This window comes from Cenococcum geophilum (genome assembly GCF_001692895.1).
Source record: "Cenococcum geophilum 1.58 unplaced genomic scaffold K441scaffold_35, whole genome shotgun sequence".
Lineage (NCBI taxonomy): Eukaryota > Fungi > Ascomycota > Dothideomycetes > Gloniales > Gloniaceae > Cenococcum > Cenococcum geophilum.
Window position 1 is genome coordinate 906,082 of NW_027137593.1, and position 26,990 is coordinate 933,071.

General features: G+C 39.4%; 3 protein-coding genes across 3 annotated transcripts; 1 reads left to right on the plus strand and 2 right to left on the minus strand.

The window, feature by feature from the left end:
* Window positions 1-18,916: 18,916 nt before the first annotated feature.
* On the minus strand, window positions 18,917-19,796 carry K441DRAFT_663927 (uncharacterized protein). The gene is made up of 2 exons (XM_067649275.1): window positions 19,567-19,796; window positions 18,917-19,518 (listed from the first exon to the last, which is right to left on the minus strand). The coding sequence occupies exon 2, from the start codon at window positions 19,503-19,505 to the stop codon at window positions 19,347-19,349; it is 159 nt and encodes a 52-aa protein (XP_067501409.1). The 5' UTR covers window positions 19,506-19,518; window positions 19,567-19,796; the 3' UTR covers window positions 18,917-19,346.
* Window positions 19,797-20,183: 387 nt separating this feature from the next.
* Window positions 20,184-20,775, minus strand: K441DRAFT_194869 (uncharacterized protein). Its single transcript, XM_067640451.1, has 2 exons — window positions 20,712-20,775; window positions 20,184-20,667 (listed from the first exon to the last, which is right to left on the minus strand). Exons 1-2 carry the CDS (start codon window positions 20,739-20,741, stop codon window positions 20,422-20,424), a joined length of 276 nt encoding a protein of 91 aa, XP_067501410.1. The 5' UTR covers window positions 20,742-20,775; the 3' UTR covers window positions 20,184-20,421.
* Window positions 20,776-20,977: 202 nt separating this feature from the next.
* On the plus strand, window positions 20,978-22,194 carry K441DRAFT_663929 (uncharacterized protein). The gene is made up of 5 exons (XM_067649276.1): window positions 20,978-21,154; window positions 21,227-21,414; window positions 21,571-21,676; window positions 21,848-21,879; window positions 21,988-22,194. The coding sequence occupies exons 2-5, from the start codon at window positions 21,412-21,414 to the stop codon at window positions 22,135-22,137; spliced, it is 291 nt and encodes a 96-aa protein (XP_067501411.1). The 5' UTR covers window positions 20,978-21,154; window positions 21,227-21,411; the 3' UTR covers window positions 22,138-22,194.
* Window positions 22,195-26,990: the final 4,796 nt, after the last annotated feature.

The window sequence follows — 26,990 nt, forward strand, 5'->3', positions numbered from 1 at the left end:
GTTATATTATTAAAGCGGTAAGGATAAGACATATTTTTTAATTAACTATAGTAATGGCGTGGTAGAGTGCTAGCGCTAAAGTAATTTCTGGTGTAATGTTTAAGTGTTTAAATGGGCGTCTTAACTCTAGGGTAGGCTATTAGTTAATAGAGCTAAGATGATAGAATACGGATGAAGTAGGATTATATAAAAGTTAGAACTAAAGACCTAGATAGCCTACAAAAAGAATACTAGAGAGGAAAATAAATAGAAGGAGCGTAAAGTAAAAACGAGGCTTAGAGAGGGGATGTAATATTAGCCTCCCCGAATCTAGTGTATCTGTTTAAGGTAGTCTATGCCGAGATTGCAACGGTAGCATGTAGGCCGTAAAAGTGGAAACGATAGTTAAATATTTAGGAGTCGTTAGCTGAGAGAGCGTGCATCTCGGTGTTGGTTGTAATTGGAAGTTCAGTATTAAGGGGCGGGTGTAGGCTATAAGGGTGGGGCCTTGTAGTAGGGGTAAGGCTAGGGCAGAAGTAAAATCCAAGGGAGAAAGAGCTGGTAGAGAGGGCAGTGAAGGCGATAGAGCATTTTATAGACATCAAAAGCGGCGGTCGGCTAAGCGAGAGAGCGATGCCCGAAAACGGGTGTCGGGGCCCCGCTAAACTTAAATAGGCAGCGCACTAGGACCGAGTTTACTAGTGCCACTATTCTACTAGGCCGGAAAGTTATACCTTAAGCCGATCTTAATACTTTAAATTACGTTTGTAATTGGGCGAATATAGCTACAGCATAGGATGTAGCATTTTATACACTTTAAGTCGTATCTAAGATTCTTACTAAGGACGCCAATTACTTGGCTTAGGATAACTCCTCTCTTTATAGACTATGGGTGCTATATTTTGCAACCCTTATTATCTAGTGTTTTGGCTATACGCTTAAAGGCCCTATTAGACATCCTTTAGAACTTCTAACCTATAAGGATAAAGTCCGTAATATATAAGAGTTTCTATAAAGAGTTGGCGGAGTAAACCGGCCGGATAATCTGGGAATGGTAGCGCACCGGAACGCATGCTTAGGTATGCTGATGATCGTGCGCAATATACTTAAGGAGGCGCAATGGGAGCTACTGCATGATGCATCAAATTCGCTTGATGGATGCATTAGCATGTTATATGGAACAATTAGGAAGGGGTAGCTACTTTACGATCCGCAGAGTGGAGCTAAAGAAGGCTGTAATTATAACTCTTAAATAGTTTAGAAATGTATATAATTAATCACGCCAGTGAGATTTAGAGCAGCGTTAAGAACGATTAGCGCCCTAACGGCACCTCTGGAGGATGCTTAAATGACTTAAAAGGAGTAAAACAGCTAGCGATTTGGTGGTCATTGCCTCTATCTAATCCGCAGCCTCCTACTCGCCAGTTGCAGCTATTTACCAGTCTTCGTCACCAGTATTAGTTAGAGTCAGCATATTTACCCTTTACCCTCTACGCAGCCCCCAGAAGCACGTAATATCTTAATTAACTTCTCTATACCTGCTAAGACCTTCCGTAAAAATACTATAGCCTCTTTCCTTTCCATTTCTTATCTTTTAAGCAATATAATATCTTAAAGAAAATCTAAATAAGGGTACTATAGTATCTCCAGTTTAAGAAGTGGGACTTAATGACTTGGGAGGCGTATCTGTCTGTAGAGAATAGACTTGTATAGGGGGAAGGCATATCCTAGGTATGGGATTTTTATACACCATATCTTATATACAGCGCTTTTACTAGTGCAGAAATGTATAAGCAATTTGGGGAAGAAGAACTATATAAAGTTATAGATATAAGTGCAATACCATTATTAATAATAATTAACTTATTGTAATAACAAATATATATTTATAGTGCATGTCTAGATAAGATCGCGATGGAACTATATATAAAATCCAAAGTTTACTACACCGTAGTCCTAACGAATCTGTGGAAGACACTCGAATTTTATAAGAAAATTAATAGCTAGTACTAATGGGCTAAAAGTGGGCTTTAAAAGGGTTTCCCCTAAATGTAGTGGACTCTTTTTAGAAATGCCGTCTGTGGCTCCTTCCTATGAGTTGTAAGGCAGCGACTGGTTTTGGATCTTTTGGCGTCTTCTATTAAACCCTTTGCCGGCTAAGTAAGAATATATTCGCAAAACGCTAGCGTAGCTATATATATATTAATGAGGATATTACGCATAATAAAGGCTAGTGGTAAGTTTATATTGCAGAGACTAGGGCCACGTAGTTAAATCGGATTGTTAATAGGTGCCCTCCTCCCGTATTTAAGCTGTGTGGCAACATTTGCATATAAATCCGTGGCAACTTCTTGGGCCGATTTAGTTCTTAATGCCTTTAAGAGATAAGTATCTACTAATCATTGTCACCTACCGCATGCGTGCATTTTGAAGATTTACCTTTTTAAGCTAACGTATACCGCAGCTATTGTGCATTTCGCCCTATATGCTATAGACTTGGTTTTAATATAACCTGATCCTCTTTATATGCAGTCTATATCTTAGCGTGGAATATAATTTATAAAATTTAAAGGATAAGTATAGTATAGGTAATTAAAAATGGATAGTTAGGTCTTTAAAACTTGGGAGTTGAAAGGGTATATAAGGAAACTGGATTGGAAGAATGGGTAAGCCTGGTTCTTAGACTGACTATATAGGTTTAGATCCCTATAGGTCAAGCTCTAAGCTGCATTTCGCTAGGATGAGAAGTCTTAGGGCTAGGAATGGCGTTGAAACAGTAGCATTAGGCTTTAAGCTTATCCAATTCCGAAAGCAATAGGCAGTAAGTAGCTATATAATATGCACCTCCCTATAACTGCTAACACTTATAAGCAGTCCCGTGGTCCTAGCCTTTAACCCTTTATACCGTGTAGCCCTTTAGAGTGCGTCTCTGCGAATGAAGAGCAGCCTGTTAAAGCCTTACCCTTCTAATAATTATCACCGCCTGCAGTACCTGGAATAGCCCTATATATATATACTAGAAGCACTCCGCTGCCGGTAAGCCACCAGTTATATTACGAGATTATATAATAAAGGCTAGGCCTTAGTTAAACCTGATCTTTATTATAGTATAAAAGGCTACTAACGGCCTTATATTTTCTCCCTAACCTCTTTACATTTTAACTATATCCTATAATAGCAGCGACGCTAGTTACGTATAGTAATCTTAACGGTAATAGCAAGAAACTATATAACCTTATACCTGCTGACGCTCTACTTCCCAGTGGTACCTAACTACTATTAGTCTTTTGACGGCACTTAACGATATCCGATTTAAATCGGCTTCCTATAACTATAGACCGCCGTCCTATAGATGCCGAGAAACTAAAACTTATAATGAAGGGGATATAGTGCTCAGATCTTGGAGATGTCGAATTTTCCTAGTTTACGACTCTAAAATATAAAAGACTCGCCCCAATAGAAGAAATACTTTTGAGCTATAAGATTGGCTCTAGAAAACTTGCTTATGAATTTTTAACTAAGCCTTATAGCCTTAAGATTGAGGGTTTCGAAGCTGGGGAATTCGAATATCTTATCTTTGCACTAATTATCCTTCCTCTTAAACAAAAGAAGAGTTTCTAGGAGGCTATTAAGGGAAGAGCCTCTAAGTGGGCCGAAGGCGAGTTTGTAATCTGCGGGATATTTATAGTTACAAAAGAATACTTTAATAAGCTGCTAGACTTTAACCAAACTGTATAGGGGATGTGTTATGGGCATCTTATGAACCTGTTTAAGGTAGATGCTTTATTTATGAAACTAACTTCGCTTAAAAGCACTGCTTTAAAATAGGGAGCGATTTATTTTATATAAGGCGACTATTTACTCTAACCAAATGCAGTTTAGGTAGTAGAAAAATTATATTATGCGAGTGTTCCATGCTAGAGCGCTAATGCGCCGTGGTATGCATATATATCGTTCCATATTGTGACGGGACGTAGAGGGAACCAACCCGATAAATCTAAAAGGCGCAGTTCTTATTTTTCCACCTCCGGAAGACTCCACTACAATTTGCCAGCTAAGTATGGCCACTAATTGGAATCGTCGTCGTCCCAATAACTTAGTGTTAGCTCTTTAAGAAGAGAAGCTGCATATATGCATTACTAAGGCACTATCCTCTCTTAGCTTCTTCAGTCTCTCAACGTCGCCCCCACTGTTATCCCCACCGCTGCCACCCCTCTAGCTCAGAATAAGGATGAAATCTCTATGACGGTAGCGTATACTATCGTATCCCCCCTCCAGGCAATGACTAGGTTTATAATTAGAAGGTAGCCAATTTTAGAGAATATAAAAAGGGAGCTATAAGCAGCTCTGCTCCTATAGACTAATTACTAGATTATACTAGGAATTATAGTATAGAGGTTAGAGCTAAGCATCCTTTCTATTAGTTTACGGTTATATAATTTCCGATTATACGGAAGAAAGGGAGCATTGTTTATAAGATAGGAATAAATATGTCTTAATATACATATAGGGCGAAAATTGGTAAACTTGGGTGGCTAGGGTAGACGAGGGGCTATGTACCTAGTTCTAGAAGTAAGGACTCTAATAGTATGCATTCCTATAACGCATCTCCTTTATTATCCCCTATTTTGGCCACGTGTCCGTCTTCGCTAGGTCCGTACCTTAATGAATATAGTTATATTTCTTCTTACCTTAGTTCGGGCAGGGTCCCTTATATAAGTAACCTTCTATACTAAATATAAGGTTACTATGATTTACTACGATTCTGTCAATCAAAGTAGTATATATATACTATGAATTCCAGAATAGCTCTAACATTAGAATCCACACATCGCCCATACTTTACCTGGACGAAAAATCATTGTCATTACCTTATAAAATGTGCGACTATATTTATTAATAGAGTAAAAACGTAGTGCCTAAAATACTAAGAGACCTGCAAACTATGTCCTCCTAATGTTATAGAAATGTAAGCATAGAGACCTTCTAATCCACTCTAGGATTATTGCTTACGGCGTGATTTATAGATAATTACCCGGATAAAAACTGCTGTAAGCTTTAAAGCAGCTAAAAAGATTGGGGGTCGGCTTATTAAAACGCATAGTAGACTGTTAATTAAAATTACAGATAAAGCAGAGGATATAATTTGGCTAAAAGGTATTATAAGGAAACTGTTTAAACCAGCCAGACATTCTTATGTTGGGGTGTATTTTACAAGTCTAAACCTTTAGAAATTTACCTTTTTCTATTACTGCTGCCTGGAGAATTGTCCATTCCTCTGAACATATTGTTAGTATTATATATTCGGTATGTTTTTAAGAATTACTTTTTATCCATTTAATTAACGGCTGTAGTGCTATCTTCTACTATTTATACTCGTAAGCCTTCGTTAGGTTAAGGAAGTTTCCGCTTTAATTATAACTAGTATTACCGAGCCTATCAAAAATGGAGCTTATAGATTAGAGTTGGTTTTCTAAGTCTGATAAGGGCTTTAGGGGGAACTTTGTATTAGAGGGTAGCTTTTTGCTTTCAATATAACGGAAATATATCTGCTTCCTGAAATTCTTTTGGTTATTTACTGACTTTACTCACTCGGACGCTGAGAGTGGGATAATCTAGGACGAATGCCAGTAGAGTAATCGTTATGTAGTGCGTACTATGGTATTAGGCCAAATTATTATTAACTCCGGTTGAGCTTGGCCTACTCCACTATAGTAGAAATAAAAAAAACAAGGCCTTTCACTTGAAGTTATTGGTGAGCTTTAGTCGGTGTATTGACGGGTGTAGTATTACCCTAAAACGTGCTAATAATAATTCAGCCTGATATTATAGTACGCTACGGAATCATCCTGCCTGGGATTTAGATGAACGCGTCTGACCGGGAAGCCAGCTATAACACAGACCACGAACGCCGGCTTGAATGCAACATTCCTTTTTCCGTCTCTACCCTATACCCGATACCATGGGTTATAACCCATGAAACGGCCAGTGCAAGCCCACTTCGCCGCCTCTGTTAGTCTCCCTCCGTCAGGACCTTATCTAAATGATCTATATAAGATTATAGATTTCGCAAAATACATTACCTTCACTGCTTACGCCTCCACTACTACTACTTCTTTTTCTCCTCCTCCTCCACCTGATCTTCCACCTCCTCCTACTTCTCCTCCTCCACTTCCTCCTCTTCTCCTCCTTTTCCTCCTTCTCTTTCTCCTACTACTATCTATAATGAAGGCCGGAGGTTCTTTTAAAGGCCTCTGATTATCCCTTAAGAGCCTGGGGAAAAGAGTACTGTAGAACAGAGGTGTGCATCCGCGTTTAGAGCTATACGATAATAACCTAACCACTAAGACGGTTTTAAAAGACTATACTACTTGTTTATCTTGCGCTCTTTTATTTAAACTAAATAACGCTAACTTAGCCACAGAGCTAGTATAAGATGAGGCGTATCTAGCTCATAATCCTCCTCCCTATTCCCCTCACCCCTTCTAGTATCGGCCGCTGTTTAGGTAGAGTGATGGTCCCGAGCTAGAGACGTCCTACGTCTAGAATCTATCATTGGTGGCCGCGTAGGCCTAGATGCCGATAGTTAAAGGAATATAAGAAATAGATATAGCGGATACCTAGACTATTAAGCGATGGCTTATATATTTTTTAATAAAGGTTGTAATAAAGGTTGTTCTATAGTGTCTAGTTATAGTATATTGGTATAGGGTCCTAAATGACCTTTATATAAGTGTTAGTCTTCTATTTAGTAAATGCTAAACTAAGAATTTATCGTTAGATTGTTAAGCATATTAATAAAGAATTACTGTTACCTAATGTTTTACAAATCCTTGGAATTTATAAGAGCCTATAGCTGGGTGATAAAAACTATACTTATTTAGACGAGACCTCCTATAACTGACTACTAGTACTATACGTACCCTGCTAAAACACTACTCCGCCCCACCCGCGTATCACCCTATTTTAGCTATATATTAATCTCCCTTTATTATTTATTATATACTTCTTCCTTATATATATATAGAGACCTTAGAGCTATATTTACAATTAAGTCGTTTATTTAATTACCTATACTGCAAAGCTTATACCTCCTATTTACGATCTTTAATAGGGTAGAATGCTACTAGAATTTCAACTAGGCATTTAGATATTGCCTAGACTCCGTCTTAACTCGCAGAGTACCCTATATAGATGAAAATTTCCCACTTATTTAGATAATCTAGGCTATATAGATTTAATAAACTCCTGTATACAGCTCTCCTTTATATATATAGCTTTCTTAAATAAGACTTTATTTACGTACTATGCTCGCCCCCATATCTAACTTAAAACTTTCTTAGTTTAGTAGACTATGGCTTCTGCGGTATAGTAAGTTCGCTAAAGTTAAGTAGAATCTTAAATCTCCCAAACTGTATACTAACGCATGGACTTCTTAATGCGGTCTTAATTTTAACTTAGTAGAGGCTGCTGCGTAGGATAATCTAGGCTAAAAGCTATGGGAGCAGCTGTTATATAAGGTGCATGCTACGGAAATCACCCCGCTACGGATTTTAATAAGTGACCGTAAATAGTGTATATTTCTAGTCGGCCACCTTAGGTCGGATGAACGCGTCCGATTGGGGAGCTAACTAGCTAAAATATAAAATTCCTTTTTCGACCTTTACTAGGGCAGGGTTTCTTAAAGCAGTAAACGCAGCGTCAATTATTGCATAGTGTTGCAGATTGTCTCGCTATACTAAGATTAGTAATGCTATTATAAAATAGGCTGATCTAGACGGAAGGATGCATCGAAACTTCGCCCCTTGTGTGTAAGACATGCCCTTTAGGCTAAGGAAGTTTGTTAGGTAATTGGCGACATTTTACAAAGTTTAGATAGCTATAGTAAGAAATATAGTTAGATATAGACGGTTAATGCTAAAGAAATAGAAAAAGTGGTAGGACCGTCTAATCGTTATAGGGGCCCTCTATAGCTCTTCTAAGCCCTCCTAGCCACTTTATAGGACCTCCCTAGTCTTACCACCCTATCTATACTTAGTTGCTTTAAGTCTAATAAAGCTCCTAGTTCATCTTAGCACTAATAGTTGTTTCCATTTTTTATACTTATAGCACTTACCTAGACTCTAGAGCCTTATGTTATGGCCTTAAACTACTTATCTAATAGAGGTTAGCTACGAGCCTTATCCGCTTTAAAAACGGCTTTTTATATATAAGGCTGCCCTGGGGATTCTCCACCCCGGCGTATAGTAATGCATTTTATAGGCTTAAAACGGCGACACCTTATACATACTGCAAATGTTATAATTAGCGTGCGTAGATAAAAGGGAGCCCCTAATGTTTTAAAATAATAATCACGTATTAAGCAGGCGTCACTAGGAGATAAGGTTTTATTCAAGCATTCGAGGCGGGTTATGGTGAAAATAGTCACCACATTACTACTTACATTAGGAGATAATGATTTATTTAAGCGCTTATATCGACGATTGTTTCGGACGCATCTTCTCGTAGGTCTACCACCTATATCCCGCTCCTTAAACAGTTTTAGCCTAACTTACCACTTATATATCTCTTATAGGGTCGTACTATAAATGCCATTCCTTAGGTTAATTAGTTAATTGGCTTAATTTCCCTTAGGGTTTTTAACTTTTTGCGGTTAAAATTTAACTAAGGGATTCTGCACTAATTATAAGAAAATTTTAAACTAACCAGCTATCTTTTTAAGGGCTTTAGGCATACGCCAGTTTATAACATCCCTATCTACTTTAGGTATTTAATTAAGCCTTAGCTGCTAGTTTATATATTCTTTAACTGCTGCCATCTTAAATAAAGGGATATTACTCTATTTATGCCACTGACGGATAATATTTCTGGCTTCGTCCTTTATAAAATTCTACTAATCTTTATTAATAACCGTATTTAAGCTAGTCTTATCTATACTTACTAGGAACTTTCTCTATTAGTCTAGGTTATATTACGCATATTACCGCATATTCTCCAACTTATTATTAGCATTAAGACCTATAATACATAGTGGCGTTATAAAAGGGGAATATTAGTAAAACCCCTAGGATTATTATATTTGTGGTAGAAGTGGGGTTCGCTATACGCTATTGGACTTTCTTAGCTTAATATAGGACCACCCCTACTAAAAGTCCTACTGCCTTCCCTAAGTTGTACTAGTTAAATTATCCATATGGTCTATATAGTCTATATAGTTTATATAGTTTATATAGTCCGTATTAGGACCTCTTAGGTAAAGCTACTTATTTTACAGGGGTTAGGATTGTCCGCGTTAGTCTGTATAGTCTATATGGTCCGTATGGTCTATATAGTCTATATAGTCTACATAGTCCGTATAGTCCAGAGGGTCCATATTAAACCTCTTAGCCAAACGCCACCCCTTTTAAGTCCCTATAGCTAATCTTTATCGCAAATGCCATTAGCTAGTTTTATATCGCTAGCAGTTAATTAAAATAGGATATAACCCCGGCTCGGCTCCGCCTAGTATACTTATAATAGGTTCTATTATCTAGGTAGTCCGTATAGCCCGTATTAAACCTCTTAGCTAAACGCCCCTTTCCTACGTCTCCCTACAGCTAGCATTTTGTCTATATTATATTTGCGAAGAGCATTTTGCTAGATATGCTTACTAAGTACGTCCTTTAGATATTAGGCTTCGCATTCCTAGTATTTAGGCTAAGTAATCTCTATTTACTATTTAATACACATCCCGCAATATTAATACTATACATAAGCTTATATCTTATCTCTCTTTTACACTAGGCTAACTAGTATAGATGTGGCATCCTAGTAACCATAATATATTCGCTAAATTTAATTAGCCCCCTTTAGGGGTCAGGCGGCTAGTTCTGGGGACTAGGATCTAGTATAGATAGAACTACTTCCCTAGGGGTCAAACCTTTAATTACACCCTCTTTATAAATACAGATCTCCAACATAAAGGATAGCCCTCTTTAGATAATTATATAGTAGCTATTAAAGTTTACTCTAGGCCCTTGCCTTATTTACGCTTAACTAGTCCTTATATTATCCGAGTTAAGGGTTCCGCGAATAAAGGCCTTAATATAGTGGATGTTATTCTTCCTATAGAGGGAAATAATGATTTCTTCTTACTTATTAAAGGGAAAGCGGTTAAATAGGCCGAAAGTAACTCTTTTTCTTACGGGACGTACCTTATTAAACCCACCACCTATAAGAAGCTCTTAACCCTTAACCATTTCTTTAAAGAGCTTAGTAATGATAATTTACTTACTTATTTCCATTCACTAAATAGTCTTATAGTAGAAAAGTGCTAAGGGTCGGTAAGAGATTTGTTTTAAGTAAGATCTCTATTCTCTATAACAAAATGCAAGCTGCATAAGCACCCCGTATATTTCTAAAATTAAACCTTAATCGTCTGTCTATACTCATGCTCATTTTATACTAATAAGAACTTAGGCACCCTTATAATATTCGCGGAGCTATAAAAGGTACCTTCCCGGTTACTTTAGTCCACAGATGCTTTCACGGTATATATATATCGTTTCACGGTCTTTTTGCCCAGAGTACGGCGCCCAGTTTTATCGCAATTTCCTACTTTCCCATTCTACTACCATAGCATATGTGATTACACTCAAGTTTACTATAAGTGTACTTATCTTCAATATATAGTAAGAGCTTAGTATATAAAGTACCAGGAGACGTATAAAGGATACCTAACAAATGTGGTTGCAATATAAAAAAGGCTCTTATTATTTATACGTAGCTAACAATCTATCTAGCGAGTACCGGCTTAATAAGAGCTGCGGTAAGTTGACCGTCTATTCTAGAGACCAAGACTGATATAAGGATTCCTAGGTACAAAAGTATCTTATTCCAACCGTTACATTTCTTAAAGACTTAGAAAATAATACCTAAAAGCTATTCAGAACTAAAACCACCCGCATTTGCTTATACTAACTTGTAAAGTAATAAGTCCAGCCTTTTCGCCTTTAGCAAATACTTGAATGAGATTACTGCCTCTCTATCGCCGGGGTTTCTTCCAGCTCTTCTATGAGTCGACACAGCTTACATACACTTTCGCATGGCCGGCTTATTTTCGATGACGAGGTTTTCCGAAAAGTAAGCGACAGACACGCGCACTCTTTCTCCGCTAATGCCCGTCCAAACCCGCTTTTCGCTTCTGTCGCGGAATCGCGGAACCCAAAATATGCATATTTCGCTCTTCGCCCTTAAAAGACAAGGGCTCCGCACCAACAGTCCCCCGCACTTCCTCAACGCGACGATACAGACATGGTCAAGGTTCATCGGGTGTGAAGGAAGCAATAATGGAGAATTCAGGGAAGGGTAAGTGTTACCTTAGTAGGCGTTGGCAGAGTTAAAGCTGCGGGGCGGGGTCGGCGGGGACGCACGCTAACGCAATCAATAGCGATTATAATTTGTCCAGTGCCAGTTACGTCGCTCAGCTGCACTGTGATCTCCGACTGGGCGTACCTTCAAAGCGTGCTGTGACGAGCTGCTTTCACCTCGCACGTTGCGTGTGATGGCCTGGATAAATACTACGTCTTCCCCGCCTTCTCCTCTCTCCTGATAAAATTCTGCTTTTGTTGATCGGAATCGTCTCGTATGTCATGCGTGATGGTTTACCCTGCGCTTTCGCTACCCTCGTCTGCCCGCCAACATTGGAGAACATGTTCATCATGTGCTTTTGAGACAACGAAGGCAGTCTGCCTGCGCTGATTCCTATCTACTACCCCGCCATGGTCCTTATTTCCCCGATCTCCTCATCCCCGCGACGATGCCAATTTGTTCTTAGCTGCCAAATTTCAGAGCTCCCTTGCTGCCTGACGTCTTAGCCCGCTGAGTGCTGTTCTTATTGCGCAAGACCCCACCTCGGCGCGCGTGACTGCCCCTCAATTCTCATGTCAACTCTCGCGCCACGTCATCCCTAAAAATGAAAATCCTGCGGCAACAAATTTACGAGAACCCGAACTGAGGCAGTCAAATTTCTGGACCGCAACAGTGACGAATTAACTGCTGGGAGAGATATCACGTTCTGCCGTGGAACCCATAAGCTATATTTCAATAGGGCTGACGGAGGGGATCGCGTTCGGGGAGACCCAGAATGAAAGGGATCTTTTTATGGGAAAGGTCGCGAAGCGTATTAGGGCCGAAAAAGATGTTCGTACTGCTTATCCCAGATCGCATTCTAGCTAGATGCTGAAAATTTTCGGCAGAATAACCTAGACATAAGCGAGCTACCAGAGCCTTTTAGATATAAAGTAACAAGGTATAATAACTTGAAGGATATATGGCTTGAGATTCGGCGTGGCGGAGCATATTTTGAGAAGGCTTATAACATCCGCGAAAACGGATCATTCCCCGTCAGTTATAAGGGACCAGGTCTTATATTGCCGAACGCTAAGAAATCTAAATTGGAATTTCGTGTCCAAGAAGATTGTTTAGTTGTAGGATAGGAATTGCAAAACTGATCTAATATTGACTAATTTCTCCAAAATATTCATCTATGCTGAAGTTTTTGCCTTTCGAAGGTGTATTTCCATTTATTCTTCGCCTTTTCCGGCCATCAAAATCTCCGGTGCAATCGATTATGTTTTGATTACAGTCTCCTCTTATGCCTCCTAATGGATCTGACGGCAACGTACTGGTAGGTACTCCCGGATAAAGTTTGTAGGAATTCGGAACTGAGTTATATCTTATCGGTTATGGAAGATTATCTACCATACAGTTAGATAGGTTTTAGCACGTAAAGGGTTGGCGGACCTATATCTCGGGCGAAAGTGCTATGCATCGCGTTATTCATTGCCCAATTCGAATTCGGCTCTACATGCGAAGTCATATAATTAGCTAGTTGTGTAAGGGAATTATATAATAGGGGATGTGTGTTAGGAATTTATACGTCCGGTAACATAGACGTTATGTCATATCTATAGTTATAAGACGCTAATAGGTTACTAGTCGTACTATATAATATAGAAGGGGGGTTGCTATATTTCCGGGTATTGAAAATATCGGAAGCCCTAAGAGAGAAATATTAGTGCCTAGGAGGATACGTATCTAAGAGTGCACCCTCTACAAGTTATTAGGGCTAGCGCAGTGCTTAATTATAGGGCACTAGAGTTTTATTAGAAGCTTAGAGTTGCAATTTGTCTAGATATATAATTAAACGAACCATTTGGCACTTGTTGCTTGGTATTCAATACTATAAAGTAATTATTTAAGCCCTTCTGGCGAGAGATTTCCTAGAGTTCTAAGTTTCCTATAATACCATTAGTCCATCTTCACGACGTTAAGAGAGCTCTACAAACTTGTCGCTTAACTCTGGACTATCTGGGGTCTTTCTTCTTCTTCTTCTTCTTCTTCGTCGTCGTCGTCGTCCTTCTTCTCCTCATCCTCGTCCCCCTCTTTCTTCTTCTCCTCGTCCTCTTTCTTATCCCCACCTCCTTTTTCCTAGTGCTTATCAAGCACTAAAAGAGGTTAATTCCAACAATTGATTTTGTTAGAACTTAACATACTCTCGTAAAATTCCTTCGCTTAACTATCAAGCCCCTCTTTTCTACCAGTTTTATTAATTGCATTTTTTAAACAACTTACTAAGGTATGCGGAAAAGGTTTATCTAGATAGGGTGACACGGGCCTAAGACGGTTCACCTCCTTATCAGTAACTTTTATGATGTTTTTATCTGGTTTATCTTCCTCTGTAAAACAACTAAGGCGGTTATTGGTATACTTTAAGAAAAGATTATATAAAACCGCAAATATCATTTTCTTAAAAAAGTCCCAATTCCAAAGCACATAACATCTAGTCTTTTCAACTCTTTCAGTCTTAGCCGAGAAGTAGATATCTATCGGTTCCTAATCAACAATCGCTAACCTAACTATCGTTACGATCTGCTTGTGCATCTTATTCTTCTTTAAAAGGTCATTTTACTTTCCAAACTATTTCTTAAGGTCATTAGCTGACATAAGCTCTCCTTCTATTATAGTTATAAGTGCAAAACAAGTTATAGCGTAACGAGTTATAGCGTAACAAGTTATAGCGTAACGAGTTGTGGCGTAACGAGTTATGGCGTAACGAGTTATAGCGTGACGAGTTGTGGCGTAACGAGTTGTGGCGTGACGACAGTGCGATAAGTATAGCGGCAGGGCGGTAGGGCGGTAGCTTGGGCAGGACAGCTAGGGCAGGACAGCTAGGGCAGGACAGCTAGGGCAGGACAGCTAGGGCAGGACAGCTAGGGCAGGACAGCTGGGGCAGGACAGCTAGGGTAGGATAGCTGGGGCAGGACAGCCTGGGAAGATAGCTTGGGCAGGACAACTTAGGCAGGACAACTTAGGTAGGACAACTTAGGCAGGGGCGCAACTTACTTTTCAATCATCCCACTATTACACAGAATGGTGTATATGCCTTTGTATGCAAACCCCTAATTTACGGAGCTAGTGGCTTAAAACCCTTACTATTGCTAAGCCAACTTAAATCGTGGAAATTATTCGCAAAACTAAGCACTACTATATATTTCTTAGTGTATAGTTGGCCACCCCCATAGAGCCGGAAATAATGCTTTAGTGTAGTGATATAAATAGATTGGATTAGTTCTAAAACTAATTACTATAAAACGATTTTAAGCCTATATAGAGTATGGCGCAAAAATTGATTTCTATTTCCTTTTTAAGACTAATAGATACCCTCTATAAGGTCGCTAAAGTTATAGGGCTCTATCGCCTAAACAACAAAGATTTTAGGTAGTCTATCCCTTAAAGGCCCCCTAAAGCCTAAAACCTCAATTCCTTAATTTTCGAAAGCAGGGGGCTAAAAAGGTGTAATTACCAACTACCCTATCCAACTCAATAAACTAATTAAGCTGCCACTCAATTATTTAAAGGCTTGTTATATCCCTACTTCCCCTATTTATAATTAGGGCTATCGCATAACTAGGACATATTTACTACGGCATTATACTTCCACTACTACTCTATATATAAGCAAGCACACACGCTAGATATATTACAGTATTCTATTATAGTGATCTTTTTAGACTAGAGTAGAGTAGATAGAGTGGATAAAGTATAGAGCTCCAATAGAGCGCCAGTTTACATTTATTAGTTTTAAGCCTAGTACTTTCCTAAAACTAATAAATATAAACTGGCGCTCCACTAGAGCTGCACACTCTATTATATCTACCCCAAGTATTTAGCAAATTTCTATTGCTATTTAAGAATTATTAGAAACTGGCAGCTTTCTAAAGCTTAGCATTCCAGCGGGATCTGCTCCTTAGTAGCGAGTAGCATTTATAGAAAAGCGGAAACCTTTCCGTTCGGTTAATATATATATCCTAAATATTATCCCTAGAGCCTAATTGATCGTTATAAAAGATCTAACTCGCAAGACCCATTCCTATATAGTGAGGGCCATACCCAACCTCAAGGCACACCGCTACTGCAGGGGAGGCATTATTCGCGTGTAGGGGATAGGTTGAGGTAAGACTAATATATTGCTTTAAAATTTAAGGGAGTAATCCTTTATAATTAATATGGCTCTCTAGTTATAACAAATACCGTTATATTTACTTAGATATATCCATAATCTTCTTGGGATTTATTAGCCAGTAGGGATCCAAAGCTTCTTTAATGCTTTTTATAATACTAATTGTCTCCAATCTAAGCTCTTTTAGGAGAGATTCTTTCTTCCCTAATCTAATTCTATATTTACTAGTGTAAGTACCTTCCATCTCTAAAGCTCGATTAACTATATCATTAATGCATTTCTCCACAGCAGCGCGCTCCTTAATATTTTTACCATTGTAGAGGATACTCTTATGGAAATTGCCGTCTCTAACATAGCCTAGTATACTTGCCGTAAGTCCTAGATCGTCTATCTCTTTCTTAAAAACCTCTTATATTTTATAAGTATAGTTCTAAATTGTAAAATAAAGGTGATTGAATCTTACCAATAATATTAGGGAGCCTTAAAAGTAGTACTATAACGTCTATAGACTAGACCTCTATTCCCTCCTTATTATAAAGCGCTAATATACTCTATAAAGACTCTTTTCTTACTAACCAGAGAGTTTTTTATTCTTCTGCGTTAATAGCAAATTCAAAGTCACTACTTTTATATATCTTAGCAATTAACTTTACTAGCTTAATATTTTCTTAGGTCTAACGCCACAGTTAATAGGGTTTAGATCTAGGGAAAACGAAGGATATAAAAGGGGGGTTTGCCGTATACCCCCGCTTTAGTGCCCGAAAATCTGTAATACAGCATTAGCTTTCGCTAAGTAAATTGCAAATTAGTTAACTGACTTAAAAAACATAGTTAGGACCTCTTTCCATTTCTTTAAAGTAAAGCCAGATCTATTTATCACACTTATCTAAACTTTGTCTATAATCTCTATTACAGCCACAGGAACGCCTGCCCGTATAACCTTTAAGGCTACTACTACCGCATCGCGAATTGTGGGAAATGTAACTATAGTAACGCTGGTTTCTTTAGGGATAACTATAAGTTTAAGCGTAATCTCTATGACTAAGCCTAGAGTCCCCTTAGATCCGATAAAGAGGTTTATTAAGTTATAACCTGCGGCAGATTTACTATAGAGATCTTTAGCGAATACATTGCGGGAAAATTGCTTAGTAGGGCGTACCGTAGGCGTTAACGTGTCTTAACAATAGTCCTATCCGCAAGAATAACTATAAGGTTAATAACCCAATCCTTTATAGTTCTATACCGGATAATATTAGTACTACTACATAAATTCTAGATATTAGAAAATATATTACACTTAATAAATAGGTCGAAATAAGAGCATACCTACAGCTTGTTCCTACTATGCCACTAATTCTAGCCTAAGAAAGGTTAACACATAGACTATAATACCTAAGTTGGGCTTACTACGTGGCAGTAAGAATTAAACTTATAGTTGGGCCAGGATTAATGGGGAAGAAAAGCCCGGATTTCTCGGCCTTTTTATTAAGAGTTATCCAACGGACCCTAGGTTGGACAATAATATCCATACTAGAATATGCAGGTTAGCCGTAGCGTTTATAGATTAAGATATAGGTAGCGCTCGCTTACTCGTCCGCATTTAAAGAAATTATTTTATCTATATTGGTGAAATCAATGCTTATGCCCCCGTAAGGAGCGGAAAAATTAGCTTTTAAACTTAATCCACCCAAATAAGGAACTAAAAATAATGAATATCTGCTGTATAAAGCATTGAAATTTGCCAAGACTTACTTATTAGAACGTGGTATTTGTGGCAGGTTTTTGCAATCTAAGAGACCTCTTTAGTTAATTTTAGATACGTAATAGCAACAGGTAGTTAATCAATGTTAATAGACGACCACTCAGAGTGACCGTGTATAAGGAGATCATTATTATCCGTGCTAATAGCATCTTCCCCAAGCAGGTATCGCAGCTCATTAATGGCCTGCGGGAAAAATTTAGCTTTAAAAGTCTATACACCCATTTATTTCAACGTATTACCTTCTCTATATCCCTTTTATTTGCATAACTAGGAACCGCAGAGTTACGCCATAGTAATTAAAATCGCAAGCCCGTATTATTGGCTCCGTAAAGGTAGGCAGAGGGCCCTGTAAAGGCAGTAAGGAGAACTACTTTTCTAGCTGTCTAGAAGGGTTTCTGGCCGATTATTAGCTTTCCGTGCTAAGTCGCGGCAGATTAACTTTAAGTAACCCCCCGCTTTAAAGCGGAGGTTAAGAAACTCAGTAGGGGCCTCGCGGCGCGAAATATAATAGAGGACAAAATCTAGGTATAAAAGGGCGGCTCTAAGGTAGTAGAGGGTCCATATAAAGATGAGATTTAGTAGTAGCAGCGGCAGTTATTATAAGCTATTATTGTCGACGCTGTAGCGGGTCTAAGAGAAGTATAAAGAACTAGTAGGCCACTGGGATCTATAAGGTATTTATGGTAGAGACCCACGACGTAAGTAAAGAAGAGGGTTAAGTTATTTGTGTCTATATGCAACTAGCGTAATTTCGCAGCATGCATGAAGCGGGGACGGAAAGTTCAGAACTAAAGTGGCCTCGAAGTACCCGCAGTTCCATTCTAGGGCGAACCAATAATTTACTAATAGTGCGACTTTCTCCTCGGCTGATGCGCCAATTTTTTCGCTGGCAAAATGTAAGAAAGGCTGCTTGAAAGGCTGTGCGTGAAGGATCAAAAGCAATCGCAAGCCCACCACGGCTCACCCATTGCAGTGACGACTCAGCATCGACTTCTGCTAGGTATGTATCCTGGCAGTCGTCGCATCAAAGGCGGCAGGTGCATCGCTGAGTTGCGTCAAGCCGCTTTGCCCACCACGATGCAGCTGCAAGAATTCCTGCTTCTGTTGTGGCGTTCCCACTGGGAACGGGGACATGGGCCCGGAAACGATCACCTTTGGTGGCGCGCCGCCTCAAGAAGTTCTTTGGGTCTGTAGGCTGCCACGTATCCCAACCTCACGCTTCCTGGGCCGTGAAGGTAAGGCTGCTTGTGACTTATTGTACGTGCGGGTAAGATACTAAGAGGGAAAGGGGCGAAGGAGAAATAGTGTGAAAGGCGTACGGTATCTCCATAGCCGAAAAGTCACGCTTTCATTGCTGGCCATTGTGCTAAGGGATTCATGGAGCTGGAATAAAGAGTGAAATACAAGTCGACGTATGGGCAAACTTAAGTGACTTGATTATCTGTAATCACTGCAGCCTTCGAGAGAGTTATTTCACAAAGTTCTGTAGATCCTTAAGGACCAGCCACAGGTTTAAAAGTCCATACTGGCTCCACAAAAGGCGAATGCGGGCCATCGCCACTAAAGTTTCTCAGTCACCTAGCACTTATTGAACAACCCAATTCGATCCCGGGGCGTTGTGCTTCACATATATTGAACTGACAATGTAGAATGAGAACTCTGTTTATTAAAGAGGGCTCTAGAAGCTTTCTATATATATAGGTAGGTGACAAATAGACTAACGACGTAGTCGTCAGTCAGTCAGTAATTGGTAATAGAAATAGGTAATAAGACATTCGATAAGACATTTAGTTATAAGTTAAGAGACGCCTAAGACAAAGCTCGTACAGACGATCTAGGTCTTCAGACAGTAGTACGATGGTGGTAAGGAAGTCCGATTCAGGTCGACAACATACTATGCAAGCCATGATCATCGAAAGTCCCCAAAAGCTCCGCACAATCGACCGAAATCACCCAAAGTTCTCCAAAGGTCCCAAAAGTTCCTGACAAAAGTTCCTTCACACAGCCTTGTCAGCATGTTCTCTCCCCTACCCGCCCACCCGCCTTGCATCCTAAAGCTACGCCCGAGTTACCGAGGCCGAAATACAGCCGCTCATTCATAATTCACACAGGCAGACGGAATCTGCACCAAGACCCAGGATCATTACTATCTTCAGGCTGCGGAACGGTCTCAGTACCAGGTATGTTATCAGTACGAGGAGCGTTTTCAAGACCGTCAACTTTGTCAGCTACACTCTCAAGGCCGTCTAATACCTGCATCATTGTTCGGTCTTGCCTACACGCTGTTAGCGCCTGTGTAATGTGCGATGAGTGCATCTCTTACCTAGTTGGAGGAACGTCCTTATAGGCGCATTCATACGCGTTGTCTTTGCAGAATTGGCATGGACTGTTTTCACCACACTTCTGTTTGCGCTGGCGGCAATTGTTAAAAGCCTACGAGTAGGTTAGCAAGGCAGCGTTCTAGCTTCATCGCTGGTACCTGCCCCGAACTTGCTTCCTATAAGGACACGGTATAACAGGCGCTTGTGTGTAGGCTTGGTTTGTGCTCATTGGCGGTGCACCGTACTGTTCGTGGGGGTTTAGGATTGGGTAGCCGTTGCCGTTGTGATGATGTTCAAGGTTGATATACACCGGCTCAGGTCCCTGGGGAAAGCTCACGGAAGTGCCATAGCCCGGCAGCCGGTTGGGGTTTGAATCTGCCATAGTGTGGCTTTATCATTCGTGAAGTGTGGGAAGAGGGAGTGTGGCAGGAGGTAGGGAGCGGTTTGACTATCATGATCTATCAGATGGCGGCTTTCTGTCGCTACTTGCCTCCGAAGATGAGGGAATTCCAGCTACGACTAAGTTCTAGAATAAATAATATAGAACAGCGCGGGAAAAGATATATCGGGGAAACCTTTCGTGGCCTGCTGGTGAATAGATCGAGGTCGCCAGTCCAGTGTGAGGTGCCCATAAAGTATGCTAAGACCAGCAGTCCAGAAAGGAAGTGTGTTGAGAATGATTCTTGTGGCAAAGGTGGAAGAAGATTAGAACATTTCTTGAAAATGTAAGGGAACGATTGTACCCCGACTTCGATTCTCACGGTGCCCCCCTGTGTATGCATCTGCCCAGAGCGCCGAACCAAAAGTGTCTAATGAAGGGGTATGAAGCAATGCCACGGCTATTTAGCGTTGAGATTTCAACCCATGGGTATAATGCTATTGATATCGCGAGAGAGATGACGTTTAAAGAGAGAGAGTGTGTGTGATACCGAGACGGATACCGAGACGTCTGGAGACAAAGGACAGAGATAAGAGAGTAAAAAATGGCCAAGCAGCGCGCGGTCCTGGCTGCCGATGAGGGTGTCATCATGGAGCTGGAGAAGCCGTCTTTGTGCGGTGCAGACGTGAGGCGCAGGATTGCTGGAGCCAACTGAGTTCACGAACTGTTCGGGTTAGCTATGATAGGAAGTCGCGGCTTCGGGCAGACCAATTGAAGAGTTATCCATCGATTTTGCATTAATAGAAATAATAATGCAGCGCCAGCGTGGAGCCGATTCAAGTATGAGGCGTGGTGGCTGGATCAAAAAAGGAGCTGACTAAAACCTCCACACGTGTGGGACCACGCTTGGCGGCACTCTACGTAGCCGAAATAAGTGTCGGTTTGGGGCACGTGCACGCCCCACCCAAACAAAGCCCCTAAGCATGCCTCAATCATAACAAACCTCACGACACCACCATTTCGCACCCAAATTCGTTTGGTGCAATTACCAATTATAACCCAAGTTACTAAGGAGCCTGCATCCCGAAAGATGCGGGCTAAACACTTTACCCTACCCCTAGAATTATACTATAACGCTAGGGAAAATAAGCATCTAAAGACTCCTCTACGCATAGGAGTTCTCTACGCCAAAATCTTTAGCCAATTACTGGGTAAGGCTATTCCTCCAGCTATTATATAGTAGGCTACTAGAATTGCTAAGCGCTCTTAGTAACGTATTATAGCCTTAAAGCAATATAGAACTATATATAATTTTAGGCTAGAAATAAGAGGGAGAAATTAAGCCCTTATAAAGGAAGATACCCACGCTATTACCGTGTATTTAAACAACCCTAATCTTAATTAAGACTTAAAATTAGCCCTATAGCAGACTATTATTTAAGAGGCCCTAAATTATAAAGATCTTCTAATGGTTCTAACTTAGAGAATAGGTTGCTAACCTCTTAGAAATAAGCCAATTTAAAGAGCTATAAAAGAGGATAAAGGATATATTAATGTAAAGATAGAGGAAGAGAAGTAGCTTAACCTAGAGCAGGCAGATAAAAGAAAGAATTAGTACTATTTATAGCTAAAAGAAAAACCCCATCCCAAGGACTGGAATAATGTTACTTTTTACAATAAATATTACTTTAGTTTAGGTACAGAAGAAACCCATAGAATTAAGAGAAGGAGTAGTAATCTTTACCGCTATTTGCTATAGAATATTTATAGGAAAAAGGGAGTTACTAAAAAGGATAAAAAGGAGAAAGCCTAAGAGAAGAAGCATCTTAAACTGTTTAATATCTTTATTATTATTGGCAGGACCTAAAAGAAGTTCTTCTTATATAAGGTAAATAACCAGGTAGGCAAAATAAGCTTAAAAGCCTATACCGAGCAGGTATTGCCATGGCTTTTTTTAAAGTTTAATATTAAGGGAATTACTTTATATTAGGATGCAGATTTAGCGCATAAATTAAGGAAGTCTTTAGCCTGGGCAAAGGAATAGGACTTAAAGCTTCTAATATTACCTAGTCTATTATTAGATCTATTAATTATGGAGTCCTTAGCCCATCCTATTAAGAAGAAGTTCCATTTAAAGCGCGTAGAAGAGGAGGATATAGCATTAGAGCGTTTTATAGATGTTTGGGAGAATTAAGTAGATCAGAAGAAGATTGTAGAGATGTACAGCTGGTATACGAAGCGCCTGTATGAGTGCATTAGGGCTGACGGGCAGATAACTCGATATTGAATTGATTTGGCTGTATTATGGTGTTATAAACGATGATCGTAAAGCATGATTTTGGTGGGTGCGCACGTGCCCCAAACCGACACTTATTTCGGCTACGTAGAGCGGCATTTCGCGGCGTTCCTGCACGTCGCGCGGAACACCAGATCATCAGCCCTGGCGTGCGTCCGGCTGAGTGCATTCGATTTACCGAGTTCGCGGAACCTTTCGTCAAGGTTCAGCCCAAAATCGCTTATCGAATGTCAACCTCCTGCAGCAGAAAGCACTAATAGTAAGGCAACCGCGCCCATTATGCAACCCACGCTCAAAGTGATATGTCCCATCCCTTTTTGTATGCACAGTAACCGATCCCCGGTCGTCACCGATTTCATTTCATTCTCCAATTCATCCGAAGTCGCCCCAGCCCAATACGAGGCGCCCACCATAATGCCACCAGCAACAAGAGGCGATACTGTTCTTCGAGCGTATCTCCGAGTGCCCCAACCGCGACTTGCCCAAATATGGTTAGCCGGAACCGTGACCCTAGAGCCTTCTCAACAACGAAGTTCTAGTTTTGTCACTAGCATAACGGAGAGCAACTAGACTTCTGTCGATCGGTAGTCCGTGCACCGATTGTAAGGTAAGATTGAGGACTCTGTCTATTCAAACTATAAAGGAAAAAGACTATATATACATGNGGTAGTACCCCCCACAGGGGTCCCTAGAGAATCGGTGAAACTAGATTGAAACCAGGTCGAGACAAATCTGAAGCTGATGTCTGACAGTACCCGTCACGGTCGACACACCCCCCCAGCTTTAAGCTGTCCTGCAGGTTAAAGCTGTATCACAAGTCTTGGTATAGTGTTAAGTCAAATTTACCTTTATTAATTTAGATCCTCTCCTTAATATTAACCAGGTTTAATTAATAAACGAATATCTCGTGCTTCTGCCTTAGCAGAGCTTTAGTTAGTCCGTCTGCTACTATTGCTACAGTAGGCGTCCAATTAATCTTAATTTAATCGTCACGTACCTCTTAACGTAACTAGTGGTAGTATATGTCGACGTATTGGAGCTTCGTAGATAGCTCTAGTCCGTCTTTTATAAGCAGTCGAATCGTCTATAGATTATTGCAGTTAATTATCTACCTATTATCTAAGGTTAATCCGATTTCTTTAAAGAAGCAACTCTACTAGATTAATTCCGTGCCTATATATAATAGAGCTATAAGCTCTGCCTTAGTACTTAACTTTATTACTAACGTCTACTTAGTAGAGCGCTAGTTAATTAGTCCCCTAAATAGGGTAAATAGATATCCTTCCGTACTATATCTATTTATTAAGTCGTCTCTAAACACTGCGTTATTTGCTCCCGTAAAGACTTAACTCCCTATACTATATCCTAAGTATTTAATCGCAAGAGTCCTCGTCTAATAGAGGTAGGCGATCGCTTGACGAGCTGCGGCGTCGTAAAGGGGTAAGGGATTTTGTAGAAATTCCGACAGCTTGCTTAAAGCTTAAGCTGCATTAGGTCTTATAATATAGGTCGCGTAGAGAAGTAATCCGATCATCCTCTAGTAGACATAGGTGTCTTAATTTAAAGCTTCCTCCGGGTTTGGTAGGAGCCCGTTAGTGCTTATAGGTATACTAACTAAGCGCGTGTTAGTTAAATAAAAGTTATTAGCGATCTTCTTAATATAGGAGTTTTAATAGAGCCATAGCTTCCTCTAACTCCTATCTCTTAAGACTTAAATTCCTAGGAACTAGGACAGTTTACCTAGGTCCTTTATCTCGTATTTCTTTATAAGCGCAGTCTTAAAGCTTAGAAGCTCTAACTGGTTCCCCTTAGTACTTATAGCACAGATATCGTCTATATAAAAGAACATAATTAGCTAATTGTTATAGTAGAGATACGGCTCTCCGCTAACAGGCTTTAACCCTAATTTAGTTAGTTCCTAACTTAAGTTATTATACTAGAGATATGGCAATCATTAAAGTCCGTAGAGAGCTCTGCGTAGTAGTAGACATTTGCCCTTAATAGTAAATCCATCTAGACACTTAATATAGACTATTTCGTTAATTAAGCTATTCGCGAACGCGTTAATAGCGTCGCCCTGCCAAACGTCCAAATTAAATGCTGTAATGACTGCTATAAGAGCCTTAAAGACCTTAGCTGCCAAAGTCGCCGTATAGGTGTCCTTATATATTAACTCTTATAGATCGCCTCTTACATAAAGTCGTGCCTTAAACTTCGTTAGATATCCGTTAGTGTCCGTTTTATAGGTAAATCTCTAGGTAGTAGGCACTGTTTTAACTAATAGAGTTTTATCTACGACCTTAAATATTCTATAACCCTTTAGGTCAGTATACTCTTTTATAGCAGCAGTAAGGAAATCTTCCCTATACTAGTGTCTTATAAGCTCCTTCTAGTTCTTAGGTAAAGGTGGTAGCTTATTATAATGGATTTTCCTATAATATTTTAGGCCTATATAGAAGGCTACCTAAAGCGCTTTAAAGCTATCTACCTCCTTAAGGTAAGTCAAATAAGCCATATATCGTTTAGGTAGCCTCTTTAATTATTTACCTTTTATAATATTATCTTCCTTAACAGCTACACCGTCTTTATCCTTTAAGTTATCCTCTATAGGTATATATTTGTAATACAGTTATTAACGGGTAGAGAGAGCTAAGGAGCTTAAGAATTCTTTAGTAGGAATCGACTGAGGTTCTAGCGTCTTGTCTAGGGTAGGAAGGGCAGGTAGGAAATCGTCCTTTAAGGTTTATAAGCTTACTACGTTATCATCTTAATTAGTCGCTTAGTCTTAATTTCCACTAGAATCTGCCTATTAATTTCTACCGTTTTCCACTTAAATCTTATCTAAAGTCTTGTTGTCCTTATCTAACGTTTTATTAAGCTCTTTTTAAAGCGTCCTATTAATATGCAACACATTAATTACCTTTAAAATTTAATTAGCGCGTTTTTGGAGCAGATTCGCAAGATCTGGCTAACCGTCGTTATAAAGCAACTGCTTATTAAATATCACGTCTCTTATTTAAATTACCTTTTTTTTACTAGGTATATAGACCCTAAAGATATTCATTAACTAGTATCTAACTAGGTATCTAATATAAGCTCTTAGCTTAAGCTTTTAAGTGTATAGGAGGTTATATTTAAGCGGGTAAGCTCTGCAGCCGTATATATATAGATAAGCTATATTTAGCTTTAATAGTGAGAGCCCTAGTGCTAACTAAAGCTTCTTAAAAGGTGTTATCTAGCTAAGCTAGGCGTTCGGTATCCGATTAATTAAATACACTATAGCTCTAACAATCTCTAGCTAGAGCTCTTCTAGTAATTAAGCTTTAATTCGCATATAACGAGACTTAATAATAATCACCCCCCTAGAACGTTTAATAGAACTGTTTTAAGACTTCGTATATAGAGCCAATTACTCCACTATAATTCCTTCTTAGTTCGTCTAACTATAGAAGTCGCCACTAAGGGAGGTCTCGCTATTAACTCGGATAACTACAATCTTCTAATTATATTAACGCTTCACCCTGTTTAAATATCGTATAATTACTTATATTAACAACAACTTTTAGGCAAAGGTCTCCACCTCGTTTATTTGCAGAAATTCATTATAGAAATATATCGTCTATTTATAACCGTTATACGCCACAATCTCCTAGAATAAGTCAATATGCACTTAGTAGAAGGGCCTTATTACCTTATTAGTAGGTGCTCTTCTTAATACAATTTTGTAAGCCTTGCTAACAGCATAGGATTTATATTTAATTATCGCTAGTCCTTAAAGCTTCGCACCACTTACCTCCTAAGGTAGATGCTTAATTGCGTCGGGTCCTATATAACCTAGTCTCTTATGCCAAAGCCTTCCTACTACTTCTTAATTAGGAAGGGGGTCTTACAATTAGATTATAAATAAGGCTTTTAGCTCATTATATTTAAGCGTGTTTTAGTTATAATATCGCCCGTAATAGGCAAATGTTTTATAATTGTCTTTATAATATAGTAGGTTCTTTTCATTATCCTACCATATATTCTTATCGTTGAACCTATCTAAACAGGCCAAATTTGTATAGAACGCTAGTACATATACTATATTAGCTAGTAGGATCCTCTTAGGGCCTGCTAGCGTCTAGATTATAACTACTGCTATCCCTATACCCTTAACTGGATCTAGGCCTGTTCCGGCGTATATAAAGTTATTACTTAGTTAAAGCTTATTAACAAATCTTAATTAATTATTAATGACGTATATTATAGTTCCGTTATTAAGAATAACGCTATTACGTAGCTTATAGTCAGAACCTGCGTTATAGGCGCCTACTTAGTATACGGCGAAGATACCATGGTTATCTTTCTTTTAACTTCCGTCTAGGTTCCGTACGGCTTCCTTTTATAGAGCTTCCTTACCTAAAGCCTCCTTCCTTATCTTCTTAATCTTTAACTTAGTCTAATCTAATGCGCTTATAATCCTTTCCTTAACTTTTATAGCCATAGCTTTATTAGATTTCTAATCCTTTAATTAAACTAATTCGTTAATATAAGGACAATCCGGAAACTAGTAAACATCTCCGTAGTAGTACGTTGGGGTATCTTTCTTCTTTAACGTTTTAGATAGTGTAGTAGGGACCTTATCCTTAGGAGCCTTATCCTTAGAAGCCTTGTCTTTATAAGATCCGTTAATTAACTCGCCCTAAAAGCCTACTGTATTAGCGCTAAGTTAATCCCTTCTCTTTTAGGCAGTCTCTATTTATTAATAGTTC

Bases quoted from the DNA above. Each gene is read 5' to 3' on its own strand.
- K441DRAFT_663927 (XM_067649275.1), bottom strand. From the start codon at position 19,505: ATGATGCAGGTATTAGACGGCCTTGAGAGTGTAGCTGACAAAGTTGAC.
- K441DRAFT_194869 (XM_067640451.1), bottom strand. From the start codon at position 20,741: ATGCAAAATCGATGGATAACTCTTCAATTG. The intron at 20,668-20,711 runs GTCTGCCCGAAG...TAACCCGAACAG, and splicing joins GATGGATAACTCTTCAATTG to TTCGTGAACTCAGTTGGCTC.
- K441DRAFT_663929 (XM_067649276.1), top strand. The intron at 21,677-21,847 runs GTAATCTTTACC...ATAACCAGGTAG, and splicing joins TAGAATTAAGAGAAGGAGTA to GCAAAATAAGCTTAAAAGCC. The intron at 21,880-21,987 runs GTATTGCCATGG...GCAAAGGAATAG, and splicing joins TAAAAGCCTATACCGAGCAG to GACTTAAAGCTTCTAATATT.